This window comes from Haematobia irritans, chromosome 2 (genome assembly GCF_050003625.1).
Source record: "Haematobia irritans isolate KBUSLIRL chromosome 2, ASM5000362v1, whole genome shotgun sequence".
Lineage (NCBI taxonomy): Eukaryota > Metazoa > Arthropoda > Insecta > Diptera > Muscidae > Haematobia > Haematobia irritans.
Genome location: NC_134398.1, coordinates 80,626,510 through 80,641,854, shown reverse-complemented (window position 1 = coordinate 80,641,854; position 15,345 = coordinate 80,626,510). Strand labels below are relative to the sequence as shown.

Sequence of the window (15,345 nt, the reverse complement as noted above, 5' to 3'; positions counted from 1 at the left end):
AAAGACGCTCTATCTCACAAACTAATTGACTTACAGACCTCAAATTTTGACACGAATCATTTGAAGGTTGGTACTATATAAAAATAATATGCATTTAATACTAGCGATGCCATCTATGTGTCAGACCGGGGACTTACCAGCCAACCTGTTATCTTACCATGTGGGTAATTTTGAATTTTGAAATGCTTTGGTGAACAATTTTCAACTTTCCAAATTATATTTTTTCAGATATTTTTCCAGACACGCTGGCTCCATAACCCTGCCAACATTTTTTGAATTTGGGGGCGCTTCAGAGAATCCCCACTACGTCGAAAACAGTCGTATACGATATCCAAAACTCCTCGGAAAACGCCGTCACTATTGAGAAGTTGTACCACGCCAAGTTACTGCAAAAAAGAATCGCATGAGTGCAATTATTAGGAGCCCTTCTGGATACATTTAGAAGGACGCCAATAAGAGCCCCTTCAAACAATCAGACAAAGTGCATTTTAAGATAGTTGTAAAAGAATCATTGTGGTCAAGTAAAACACGATTGTTTAGATGTTTATTAATTTTATGAAACATTTATAAATTCTCATAAATATAACATTTATAGGCTATCACATCACATTTAACACATTTTTATGCATTAATAAGAGATTGATGTTGATTTACAAGTTGTAAGTTAAATGTTGTAGCGTCTATCTGCCAGTACTTTTATTCCCAATGGAGGCAGCGTGTCTGGAAAAATATTTGAAAAACTATCACTTTATTCCATTTGGAAAGTCAACAATTGTTCACCAATTTACTTTTCACAATATTAAGCGTAATAACTATGTTTTCAGCACTTTATTTTCGTTTTCATTGAAATAAATTATAAGCCAGTTGCGCTTGGTGTTTCACAAAATATAAAATGGCTCTTGTAACAATAGTGATGGCAAAATACTTTCATGCGAATAGGGATGGCAAAATACTATCACAGTTGGCGACTGTTGCAGTGTCACTTACGAGTCTGTGGTAGCGATGAGGATGAAATGGAACATTGAAATGCTGGCAGGGAAAGAATAAAAACTGATAGACGCTGGGACTTCAGCCGAATATAGCAGAATAGCAAATTATAAATCAACAAAATTCCTTTTTAAGGTGTTTTTATTCGTATTATACCTAGAATAATTTATAAATTGTTATTCAAATTAAGAAACATCTAAACAATCGTACCCTGCCAACATTTGTTGAATTTGGGGGCGCTTCTGAGAATCCCCACTACGTCGAAAACAGTCGTATACGATATCCAAAACTCCTCGGAAAAGCGCCGTCACTATTGAGAAGTTGTACAACGCCAAGTTACTACAAAAAAGTATCGCATGAGTGCAATTATTAGGTGCCCATCTGGATACATTTAGAAAGACGCCAATAAGAGCCCCTTCAAACAATCAGAGAAAGTGAATTTTAAGATAGTTGTAAAAGAATCATTGTGGTCAAGTAAAACACGATTGTTTAGATGATTATTAATTTTATTAAACATTTATAAATTCTCATAAATATAACATTTATACGACTATCACATCACATTTAACATATTTTTATGCATTAATAAAAGATTGAAGTTGAGTTTCAAGTTGCAAGTTACATGTTGTAGCGTCTATCAGCCAGTGCTTTTATTCCCAATGGAGGCAGCCTGTCTGGAAAAATATTTGAAAAACTATCACTTTATTCCATTTGGAAAGTCAAAAATTGTTCACCAATATACCTTTCACAATTTTAATCGAAATAACCATGTTTTCAGCACTTCATTATCGTTTTTATTTAAATAAATTATAAGAAGCTAGTTGTGCTTGGTGTTTCACAAAATATAAAATGGCTCTTGTAACAATAGTGATGGCAAAATACTTTCATGCGAATAGTGATGGCAAAATACTATCACAGTTGGCGATTGTTACAATGTCACATAAGAGTCTGTGGTAGCGATGAGGACGAAATGGAACTTTGAAATGCTGGCAGGGATATTATACTTGATCTCAATGATTCTGTTACAACTATCTTATACCACTTTCATATTAGACTCGAAATCTACTAAAAGTTGATTTGAAATCTCTTTTTTAAGGTATGTACTATGTTCTGTTTTCGAGTTGAAAATCATTTTATTTTCGCAATTACTTTTCCTGAAATAATCAAAATTATAAATGAAAGCAGACATATTCCTGTAAAGTCTTGCCGAAATCTAGAGGAACAAGAAATTGCACATCAATTGAGTTAATCTATCTGCTTTATATTGAACTGTTTTAGTAAAGTAACCGCGAAAATTTCAACGCGAAAAGAGAACATAGTACTTACCTTTATAAGGAAAATTACAGTTGAAATTTAGCTAAAGTGGATTTTGGAAGTGTAATGTGTATGAGGTATTAAAATGCACCTTTTCTAATAGTTTGGTGTCGTTCTAAATTTCTCTAAAAAGGCACCTAATTATTGCGCTCATGCGATACTTTTTTGTAGTAACTTGTCGTGGTACAACTTCTCAGTAGTGACTGCACTTTTGCGACAAGTTTTGGATATCGGATACGACTGTTTTTGACGTGGTGGGGGAATTAAAAAATTGTTGACAGGATACTAAAGGAAAATAACTATAGAGGTAAGTATTATATTCGCTTTTCGAGTTGGAATTTTCACGCTTATTTTATTAAAACAGATAAATTAACTCAATTGATGCGCAATTTCTTGTTCCTATAGATTTCGGCATGACTTTACGGGAATGTGTTTGTTTTCATTTATAATTTTGATTATTTCAGGAAAAGTAATCGCGAAAATAAAGTGATTTTCAACTCGAAAACTAAACATAGTACATACCTTAATACAGCAAATTTAATTCGAAGCCAATTATTATATTTGAAAACAATTTGAATACAAGTATTTTTCCAATGCTTGTATTATTGGTCTGCAATGCTTTATAGAAGCACCTAAATCAGAACTGCTGCGTTGATTCTCAATAAAGGCCGGTACTCTGTTCGGTTTTCGCGTTGAAACTCCATACAAAACCAAAACATGCGAAAAACTAGCGAAATTTTTTCCATTTGTGGTACTTTGTTTTTTTTTCGAGTTGAAAAACTGACGTAACTCGCGTATTCAGTATTTTCATAACATGGCGCCATTTGCAATGTGAATTAAGAAATAATTTATTTATTAAACTGATTTTTGTGAATTTATAACACAAAAGTGGATCTGATTATTATTTAAAAATGTAATCTGATGATTGATAAAACTAACATGGAGTTGTATTTCCATAATAAACTAGCAACCAACATCTAGCCGCTCCCTACTATATGGTAGAATATAAATAATTTATATAATATGAAATTTAAACACAAATGTTAACAAAATAAAAGCTTTATTTGGTGAATTATATTTTACAATCGTTTCATTTGTACTGGGCATCGGGATAATAAACACAAAACATAATTGAAACAACAGGAGGCACAGCAATTGATGTTCCAAACAAGCATTAGCACTTCAAGCAACATGTATAGTACCGAGGTAGCAATGAATGGAATCACAAGAATTAATTGCTATGTTCCAAAAAATAAAATGCAGCACTGTAAAATTAGTTTTTTAATTCCAAAGATATTTGTAAAATAACTTCGCCTGCTTCTTCTTTTTCAAATTATTTATTTTGTATGCGAGTGTGTGTAAATCGAGCAACTAGTTGCGTATGTATATGTAATCATTTCGTGACAGTCTGCGATGTTGTCAATACATTTCGACGAAATAAACGCAAAAAAATCCCAAAATGGCTGTTTTTTCCCCCTCAAAATATATTGTCAACACTATCATTTTTCAACGCGAAACAATGATTTAGGGGAACTTTTTTCGCACCAACAAACAGAGTACCGGCCTTAACATGTTATGCGCTTTACAGACTATCAGTTATTCCGGACGGAATGTCGGTGTTTGTAAAGAATCTTATGCGCTTTACAAACTATCAGTTATTCCGGACGACAGTGATCGTGTCGAACATATCCCATATATTGTGCACATTATAAGTTAAGTCTGAAGGCATAATCGATACTGCTGCATGTTTATGGGATCGATAACACATTTACCGATTATTTAGTCATCGCCGACAAGTCGTATCGATCCGACACACTGTAAGATTCTTTACAAACACCGACATTCCGTCCGGAATAACTGATGGTCTGTAAAGCGCATTAAGCGGACCTTAGACGGTCGGATAAACACTACGACAGAGGTTCGCCTATTTGTTTTGTGTTCGTTTAAGTTTTACCCTCACACTGCACGAACAATTATGATAACAACATGAAGAAATAAGAAGAAGCATAAACACAAACAATGAAGATGGACGAAAAGTTAGGTGTAAAGCCATTTTTTAGTAAAAATGGAGAACACAATAAAAATTCCAAGCCGAATTAGCGATCCGTCATTAATTTCATTGCAGAAATGCTTGTTTAAATTATGAAAATAAATTTGTTTTTGCTAATGTTTGGCTAACATCTCCTTACACGTGAAGATTTGTGCCTCCCAACCGGAAAAAATCAAAGTTGTTTTGATTTTATGCCAACACGTCCCCGCAACACGCGAACATGGCCTTATACTACCGGATTTGTCGCCGCAACGTGTTGTGTCGCAGGGTTTATCCGACCGTATAAGGTGCCCTTTACGACTTGTCGGCGATGACTAAATAATTGACCTCCGATTTCACTTGCGGAAAAATAAAACTGGCTATAATCGTTCGAAAAATTCATTTAATTTTATTCATTTAATGTTTATTGTTGAATTGGTTATGTTTTTGTGTTTTTATTGCTAAAATGAAAATATACTGGTGTTGCCAATTTGAAATCTGGCAAGCCTACTTGTATAATGCGCTTTACAGATTATCAGTTATTCCGGACGACAGTGCTCGTGTCGAACATATCCCATATATTGTGCACATTATAAGTTAAGTCCGAAGGCATAATCGATACTGCTGCATGTTTATGGGATCGATAACACATTTACTGATTATTTAGTCATCGCCGACAAGTCGTATCGATCCGACACACTGTAAGATTCTATACAAACACCGACATTCCATCCAGAATAACTGATAGTCTGTAAAGCGCATAACTCGATTCGTTCGCATTTTGACGAACTGAAATGTCAAAACCACTCACTTGGTAAAGACCTTTCGTTTTGTGGAAAAATGCATTTATAAATACGAAAAACTTAATAAGTGATAATATGATTAAAGCTTTTATTGTAAATATGTGATAAAAGTTAATTATATCGATCTATTTTTTCTTTATAACCGCCATAAGGTAGGTACTATGTTTATTGGCACGAAAAAAAAGTCCCTAAATCATTCTTTCGCGTTGAAAAATGAGAGTGTTGACAATAGATTTCGAAGGAAGAAAACAGCCATTTTGGAAATTTGTCGCGTTTATTTCTCCGAAATTTAATTGACAACATCGCCAAACGTCATAAAATTATTACATATGGATACGCAGCAGCCGATTAGATTGTTTACACACACGCATTCATGATAATTGTTTTGAAAAGTTTTTTCTACCAGTTTTTAAATTGTTTTGCAACCAAACCTCACACATCACTGGACACTAATAATTGTTAAGAATATAACGCTAGCCGCTCTACTCCTGGGGGGTTACTATGTAACTCGATTCGAAAGTTAAATGTTACGAAAACGGATTTTTCCTACCAACTAACTCGAATTGGCAAATACATTTGCTACTTTCGAGTTGCCACATCCGATTATCGGATATTCATACTCTACTTTCGTATGTGCATCACCATGTACTTCGAATTTAGATGTCAAAGTCGCTCGAAAGTAAACATTTGTACTCGTTTAATATTATATTAACGGAAAAAATTAAAATATTAAATTATTGGCACCAAACGCGTAAAAATGTAAGTATTTGTTAAATTTATATATATATCAGTAGATTAATATTTATAAAAATGTTTTTTAATAGGGAAAATCCAACAAAAAATGTAAACACCAAACAAAGACAGTTTGAGATAATGCTAAATTTTATGAAGGAGCATCCGCAGTTGGCTAAGGGTTACATCAAAGCTCCGGAAGCCAAACAAGCCACCAATAATTTATGGTCTCGATTGACAGAAGAGCTAAATGCAGCCGGTCCACCAATGCGGGAAGTGGTCGGTTGGAAAAAGGTATGCAAATGATAGTTTGCCCATAAATGGAAATTAATTATTTCTTTTTAGGTTTGGGCAGATCACAAGACCCATCTTAAGGCCAAACTGCGAAAGAATCGAAATAATTTTTCGGGCACAGGCGGAGGACCAGCAAAATTGTGTTCGTTCACGGCGCTAGAAGAAGGTGTCATAGAGTTGCTGGATATGCAGAAGGCGGTAGACGGTATGAGTGGAGTCCGAAAATTTGGGATTAATAATAGTACCCCCCCAACCAGCGATGACACTAGTACGGCCACAAGCAGTAAGGACACCGAGGAAATCGTCGCAAATATGCTCAACTCCATCATAAATAATCCGAGTGAGACGGATGCTTTAGTGTCCCCACCGCGTTGTTCATCATCTCGTACAGCCAACACAACACAATTTTCTTTGAATCGTGCTCCTCCAAAAAAACAGGCATTGCTAGAAAAGCAGGTGAATGGACAAATGGACTACCACAAGCACTCCATATTACTTCTAGAAGAAGTAAATAGTAATTTAAAGTCTTTAGTTAAATACAAAAAAAGGCAAGTGGACGTAGAAGAAAAAAATTATAAACTTAAAAAAAGAAAATTCGAGCACGAAATGAAATTGAGTGTGGAAAACCAAAAACTAAAACTAGCAAAGCTCGAATTAAAGAGAGATATGCTAGAAATTGAAAGAAGCCGCTATCAATAACATATATAATCTACCGTTGTCTAGTATTTAAGTTTCTTATTACTTTGTAAATCTATGAATTACTAAATAAATGAATTACTATGTTATAGATTGTTTTTTATTTGATTTCTTAGAGATTGGGCTATGGTTAAGAACTGATTTCTGTCTTCAGAAGCTGGAACAGCTGTTGAGGTCGGTTCCATTTGTTCCACATTAATCGGTATTTCTGGTGGTAGTTCGACATTATGTTCTAAACAAATATTGTGTAATGCACAGCATACATTCAATATTTTTGTGACCATTTTCGGTGCATAATGCAATTCTCGAGCTGCAAGCAAACATCGAAATCTTCCCTTCAGAACACCAAACACACGTTCAATAATTGATCTTGCCTTACAAAACTGTTTGTTAAATCTGCTCTCCGCAGAATGATCATTAGCGGTCCTGTACGGAGTGAGGATCCATGGCTCTAATGGATATCCAGAGTCTCCTAGAATAAAATGCATCTTAAATAAATGATAAATAACATTAAAATAATCAAATTGCCTATTATCCACGACGATTTGTCTCCATTAATAAATGCATCCTTCAAAAACTGACGTTCGTCCGACAGGCTCCAAACGTGAGAGTCGTGCGATGCTCCTCCATAACATCCATTCACTGATCTTATGCGCATAGTATGATCGCATATCTTAAATAGCAAAGAACATGGTAGTAAAAGGTGGGATGATTAAAACAACAATTTATATTGGAACATACTTACCACCATTGCATTTATGCTGTGCTTAAGTTTCCGGTTGAAAAACAAGTGCTCGTTTTTAGATGGTCTGACCATTTGAATGTGAGTACCATCAACAGCTCCTATTATCCCTGGAATTCCGGACATGACATAAAACGAATTTTTAGTTGCTCGTTTTTCATCATCGTTCATAAGGAAATTTATATGTTTGGGACACAATACATTCTCTATAGCATTACACACTTCTTTGATGCAGTTTGACACAGTTTGTTGTGCCAAGCCAGCAAAACGGTCTTGACCGATTTGGTGTTGGTACCCACCTTGACCAAGAAACTTAAGTGTAACACCTAATTTAATTTCAGGTGTTACACCAGTCGATCTCTGTGTTGTTGGCAGCTGTGATCTAATGCTCTCCAACACATAGTTAAAAGCTTCTTTGTTAAGCCGGAAATTTCGCACAAACCTATAAATATAAGTATAAACTCACGAACAACATACATAACACGTTGGTACTTACATTGCATCCGTTAATTGCATAAAATCTACACCATCGCGTAAGATTCTGCGTTCCATTCGCTCATCTTCATTTTCCATCCAAAGGGCAACCGAATCCATTTTTGTAACGAACAAATATTATTTACTTTTTATTTTAATTGTTTTGACGTTTCATGTAATAGATGTAGCCAACTCTGAATAAAACATTCGAAAGTACTGCCAAAAATGTTAAGAATTAGTGACAGCACTTTTCACTCGATTCAAAACTCTTACATGGTAAGACTATAAATTCGGATCGAATACAACTTTCGAGCTGTTCAGACTTTCGAATCGAGTTACATAGTAACCGCCCTGGTGTCTTACCACATTCGGCAACAGCTTTAACGACATGTGGTACATTGTCGTCTTCTTCAGCTTTTCCAAATGGATACCGTCAATTTGTAACGCCCATCTAACAAACATATAATTCCGGTGTTATGCTAACTTTTACATCATGCGCAGCAATGGACTCATTCATCAACAAACTTAATTCATTGGTGTCCACAATATCTACACAATCGCATTGCAATACCAGCGGACAAGAGTGTACTTATGCCCATGCTGTTGACGCCTCACTAGCAATTTCAAATCCAGTGGTCACCACCACGGTTCCCACAAAGGATAATAACGCCATTTCATTTGCCAATGTTGTTACCTCGGGGGGAACAACATCATGGGGTGACCAGTTAAAACACGTACACCATACAATAGCTATAGTCAAATTGAAACTTTTTGTGCAATCAACATAAGCCTATAACTCACGTTCAAGGGTAGTTCCTAAGCAAAAGTCACTGTTCCCGACTTATATTTCGCAAGATAATTCGTCACAAAGGGATGTTAGTGTTCTATACCAGGAACTCTTCGTTGACTGAAATTAATACATTGAGATGCAAAGTGGCTGGTTTACTGAAGAATGTTTCTTGTTACACTCTCCCAATGTAAAATTTTATAACTATTTCAATCACGTTATAAAATTCAACCAGTGTTTTGAATCGATAAAATGCAAGATATATGCACAATTAATTTTTGCATTTTATTTTTGGAACATAGCAATTTATTCTTGTGATTCCATTCGTAGCTACCATAGTACTGCAACATCAATCGCACTGCCTTCTTTATAATTACGATGCACGGCCAGCATTTGTGTTTATTATCCCTATACCCAGTAAAAAGAAACGATTGTAAAATGAAATTCACTAAATAGAACTTTATTTTGTTAACACTTTTCTATAAATTTCATGTTATGTTCATTATTTCTATTCTATTATGTAGTAGGGAGCCGCTAGATGGTGGCTTTATTACGAAAATACCACTCCAAGTTATTTTTATTTTGTCGATCGATCTTATTGCATTTTTAAATAACAATGCGAACCACATTTGTATTGTAATTTCACACAAATCATTTGAATAAATAAATTATTTCTTAATTCACATTGCAAATGGCGCCATGTTTTGAAACTAACTAATCTCAACATATGGAAGGATTTAACACGATCTAATTAGGGACTGTGCGCTTTTCGTCAGTTTTTCAACTCGAAAAAAAAACCAAAGTACCACAAATGAAAAAATATTTCGGTAGTTTTTCGCATTTTTGGTTTTGTATGGGATTTCGCTGCGGAAACCGAACATAGTACCTACCTATAGAGACCGTTTATGGCCGGTATGCACCTCTAGCGAAATTTTCGGTAGCAAAAATGTATTAAAAGTCTACAACAAAAAAACAGGGCTGTGCACACAAATTGTAATCCAGCTAATCGCTTTTAAAAATTGTTAATATATGTTCCAAATATTCCTCAAATAAATTGTTTATTATTTACAGACCTTTTAAAACTTTTACGCACACAATAATTGTAATAAATTAAATGTTTGCTGTCAAAATATGCTTTTGACAACCCTGTTATTTTCATTAGAGGTGCGTACCAGCTTACGAAATTGAACGCTACCGAAAATTTCGTTAGCATAAATAGCAATGCATTTCTTATGGGAATGAAATTTTTCGCTAGAGGTGCATACCGGCCTTTAAGGGAAAGTCTAACACGAAGAAACACATATGTACATTTCGAATGAAACACTCATTAAAAGGAGAACTGAACTGTAATTATTGTAGAAATATTGAAATACAAATCCTTATCTCTCTATCTCTCTTGTTAAAAAATTATTGAGCTAAACCAAATATCAGAAGCTGGAAAAGTTTGCCAAAAGAACGGCGATGGCAGATTGAATTTTATGGAAAGTAATTTTTAAAATGTGTGGATATTTTTCAGAAAATTTAAATAATTGAGATCTGGTAATGCTAGCATTTGACAGTAACGTAAGCCATGCGAACGAACGAAAGGAAATTAGAGAAACCCAAATGTAGACGAAAGTGAGTGACTACCGCAATTGATTTCGTTCGGATGTCAGAAATTGGCTGTAAATGTTTTCTCGCATTTAGAATGATTTTATGAAAAATTTGGCGCGACAAACTCTGGTGTAATCGATCAATAGAAATGGAAAACGAATGACTAAAAGTATCAGTTGACTTTCGATTTAGGGCCGATACCAATGTTGGCCGCTTTTACTTCACAATGATACCTAAATACATTCGTAAGTTGAATCAAAAACGTACGAAGATAAAAGAATTAAAACTGTACGTTCCTGAAAAAAAAAACAGTACAAAAACCACTACTATATGTTAAGCGGACCTTAGACGGTCGGATAAACGCTACGACAGAGGTTCGCCTATTTGTTGTATGTTCGCTCAAGTTTTACCCTCACACTGCACGAACAATTATGAAAACAACATGAAGAAATAAGAAGAAGCATAAACACAAACAATAAAGATGGACGAAAAGTTAGGTGTAAAGCCAGTTTTTAGTAAAAATGGAAGAAACAATAAAAAATCCAAGCTGAATTAGCGATCCGTCACTAATTTCATTGCAGAAATGCTTGTTTTAATTATGAAAATAATTTTGTTTTTGTAATGTTTGGCTAACATCTCCTTACACGTGAAGATTTGTGCCTTAAAGGGCACCTTATACGGTCGGATAAATCCTGCGACACAACACGTTGCAGGGACGTGTTGGCATAAAATCAAAACAACTTTGATTTTTTTCCGGTTGGGAGGCACAAATCTTCACGTGTAAGGAGATGTTAGCCAAACATTAGCAAAAACAAATTTATTTTCATAATTAAAACAAGCATTTCTGCAATGAAATTAATGACGGATCGCTAATTCACCTTGGAATTTTTATTGTTTCTTCCATTTTTACTAAAAAATGGTTTTACACCTAACTTTTCGTCCATCTTCAATGTTTGTGTTTATGCTTCTTTTTATTTCTTCATGTTGTTATCATAATTGTTCGTGCAGTGTGAGGGTAAAACTTGAACGAACACACAACAAATAGGCGAACCTCTGTCGTAGTGGTTATCCGACCGTCTAAGGTCCGCTTTACGCAAAAACCAGTACATTTTTGTACTGTTATCGGTACATTTGAAAAACCAGTACGTCTGGCAAACCTATATACAGGGTGATTTGTTAAGAGCTTGATAACTTTTTTTTTAAAAAAAACGCATACAATTTGCAAAATCTCATCGGTTCTTTATTTGAAACGTTAGATTGGTCCATGACATTTACTTTTTGAAGATAATTTCATTTAAATGTTGACCGCGGCTGCGTCTTAGGTGGTCCATTCGGAAAGTCCAATTTTGGGCAACTTTTTCGAGCATTTCGGCCGGAATAGCCCGAATTTCTTCGGAAATGTAGTCTTCCAAAGCTGGAATAGTTGCTGGCTTATTTCTGTAGACTTTAGACTTGACGTAGCCCCACAAAAAATAGTCTAAAGGCGTCAAATCGCATGATCTTGGTGGCCAACTTACCGGTCCATTTCTTGAGATGAATTGTTCTCCGAAGTTTTCCCTCAAAATGGCCATAGAATCGCGAGCTGTGTGGCATGTAGCGCCATCTTGTTGAAACCACATGTCAACCAAGTTCAGTTCTTCCATTTTTGGCAACAAAAAGTTTGTTAGCATCGAACGATAGCGATCGCCATTCACCGTAACGTTGCGTCCAACAGCATCTTTGAAAAAATACGGTCCAATGATTCCACCAGCGTACAAACCACACCAAACAGTGCATTTTTCGGGATGCATGGGCAGTTCTTGAACGGCTTCTGGTTGCTCTTCACTCCAAATGCGGCAATTTTGCTTATTTACGTAGCCATTCAACCAGAAATGAGCCTCATCGCTGAACAAAATTTGTCGATAAAAAAGCGGATTTTCTGCCAACTTTTCTACACGGATGAAAAAGACTGTTTTTCATATGTTTGGATATAAACATTATATGTTTGGAACACAAATTTTTAAACACAATATTTTTGAGTGCAAGCATATAATGTTCATAAACTAGCATAACATGTTTGGGACATATATGTTAATATGTTAGAACATATTATGTTTGGGACATAAAATGTTTGTAAATATAATATGCTTGGATGCAAACATATATTAATTTAGAAATAGCCTATAAACATATATGTGTTTAGTAGCTTGGAGCGCTATTTAACAGGGAGCGATATTGAATTAAGTTGGTGGTTGTTGCTTGTTATTACAAAATTAACATTTTATTTTTCCTTGGGCAATTGATCAGCTACTTCTTTGATCCTTGCAAACTGTGTGGTCCGCTGTTCGAATCCCCGTCCGGCAAAAGGTAAAATTAAAATAAAAAAAATCATAAAATTGAATAATTTCTTCTACAATGTTTGTATTACAGAAAAAGGTGCTAAGAACTAAAAAATCTCGTGGAAGTGAGAAAGATGTGGGGGAATATACAATTGGGCAGAAACAAAATTTTGAGCATTCAGGTCGAAAACCTATGTTGTTAGCACCTATATTACCTGTTTATTTTCATAATTCATTATGATTGTAAATATATAAATAAATAAATAAAATTTTGAGCACAATATTGTTTGGGAGAATTTTTTTTAAGCATACAATATTTTTGGGTGCAAAATGCTTCCAAACATATTATATGTTCACATAATAACATATTGTTTTTTGGAAGACAACATTATTGAATTTGGATGCAAAAATACAAAATGTTTGGAACTTAGACTACCCAAACATATATTGTTTAGACCAATATGCTTTCAAACATATTATATATTGGTAGAGGTCAAACATATATATGTTTGGGCAATACCCAAAAATGTATATGCTTGAAGCAAAATATGTTTGGGAGTATATGTTACAGAAGCGATTTTTTGTGAGCGTGTAGGGCCCATTCACTGAAAATTCGACGTTGTGGCTCGTTAGTAAGTCTATTCATGATGAAATGTCAAAGCATACTGAGCATCTTTCTCTTTGACACCATGTCTGAAATCCCACGTGATCTGTCAAATACTAATGCATGAAAATCCTAACCTCAAAAGAATCACCCTTTACAAGAGAAAGATGCTTTCAATAATTGTAATGAACCTGACTATATGCTGGTGTTTTTTGTTTTTTTTTTTTTAATTGCTATTTATTAATCCATTTCTATCTATATACATAACAAAAATAGCTTAAATATGGTGGCGTTTTATATGCTGGGAATATATAATCCAATATCTCATTATTGGTCAAAGCGAAGGATTAGAGATATTAGTGTATGTCAACCATATTATGAACGCCAACGCCTTCGTTTCTATTTAGGCAATCACCGTAGTTAAACATCCCCAAAATGATGTATCGCAATTTTGTATTTGTTTACGTTTTGTTTTTGTCTGCGGGGGGAGTTCACTGAGGAGGTGGATCATTGGTGGCGGCGACATCATCAAGCAAACAAGAATCATAAAGCAAAGGAAAAAAACGTTTGACAGCCGTTGTTTAATTCCAAATAAATGTGAATCAGAGACGAACTCGATTAGATGTCGTTGGACACAGCCACAACTTTAACTCGGAAAAAGAAATAAAGAAAACGTGAATAAATTGCTTTAAAAAAAACGTGCGTGCGTGTAAACTAAAAACAAAAAGTTTTGGAAAAATAAAGCACATATCAAATATTGAAATTTATTGAAGGGACCCAAGTGCGAAGTGTAAAGAAAGCAAAAACTCCATTGGAAAGATTTCTTGAACAATAGCTGTTGCTCGGGTAGCTAAAAATGGAAGATCTTGGTAAGTTTCATTTTTGTTTTCGTTCGATTTCTAAAGCCATAAGTGAAGTAATTGCTGTTGGTACAAATATGTGGTCATGGAGAGGGAGGGGTTGAAATGCCTCACTGGAAGAAAGCGCCAACCGGTGTTTCCCAATACTCAATTTTCACATTTTCCGCGATGGAACCAAAAACTGTTGTTACTATATTTCCATACATGTATTCTAGTTTCCACTCCATACACTCCCATTTTCAGGGCCATCAACAACTCAGATCTACGAAAACACCTAAAAAACAACTTTAATTGAAGCTAATTCGTCAGCACACGCACACACAATATACCCAGACATACTCCCCCTCCCATACTCATGTCATTCATATGATTTATAGGATCGTGTATGTACGGGATGAGGAGTTGTCCGATGAACTTTTGTATGCAAAGTAGCAAAATCAAAGTGAGGCATATCTCGAGCGTCGTAGAAGCACTACCAGAGTAAAAACATCGTCTTACCTTGTCTACGAATGTGGAACCTTCTGTTGCTCTCACTCTCTCTGGTTTTGTGCCCATTCCCAGTTTTTTATTGCTCTTTGTGTCTAATCTGTTTTTGTGTTATTCTATTGATCGTGTTTTTCGTTCGTTGTTTCATTATTTCTAATGTTTATGTTAGATTCTCTATGCTTCTTGCTATTTGTGCTCCAATTAAACCCATTCCATGATGTCAAAAATGAATTTGACATTATGTATTTGTATTGGTATCAAGAAGAGTCTCGGTTCCCATTTGGTACATGTACAGGGCAATTAGTCATATTCTTTCTTCATTACTTCCAGATTACAAGCATTTATGTTTACCTTCCCTTATCGTACGCCGTCAGTCAGAATAGGGAAAATGTTGTCACATTTCAGGAATTCTTTTCTTATTCCTCTTGTTCGTTTTTATGACTTGGTGCATTCTTCGAATATGACTAATGTTTCTTGAACGTCTTCAATTGTAAACACAATACCAGATCAATATTGAGAACAAGATCTCTTCTTTATTCGTTGCGTCAGGAATTGTACAATGCACATTGGGATGGCTCTATATATTTGGACGATGAACAACAAGTAGATATTCCGTAATAGTAAAA

At 35.0% G+C, this 15,345-nt stretch overlaps 2 protein-coding genes across 2 annotated transcripts in view; both read left to right on the top strand.

Annotated features, from left to right (window-relative positions):
* Positions 1-5,498: 5,498 nt before the first annotated feature.
* LOC142225592 (uncharacterized) lies at positions 5,499-6,944 on the top strand. Its single transcript, XM_075295384.1, has 3 exons — positions 5,499-5,892; positions 5,958-6,159; positions 6,211-6,944. Coding segments are annotated over exons 1-3 (852 nt in total). The 5' UTR covers positions 5,499-5,890; the 3' UTR covers positions 6,859-6,944.
* A 6,943-nt stretch (positions 6,945-13,887) lies between these two features.
* Pax (paxillin) overlaps positions 13,888-15,345 on the top strand; it is a 104,726-nt gene continuing 103,268 nt past the window's right edge. The window contains exon 1 of the mRNA XM_075295390.1: positions 13,888-14,242. Within this exon, the coding sequence (XP_075151505.1) occupies positions 14,230-14,242 (13 nt within the window). The 5' untranslated portion in view covers positions 13,888-14,229. The remainder of the gene's footprint in view (positions 14,243-15,345) is intronic.

Excerpts from the sequence above, each read along its gene's own strand:
- LOC142225592 (XM_075295384.1), top strand. Across the intron at positions 6,160-6,210 it reads AAGTGGTCGGTTGGAAAAAG|GTTTGGGCAGATCACAAGAC; the intron begins GTATGCAAATGA and ends ATTTCTTTTTAG.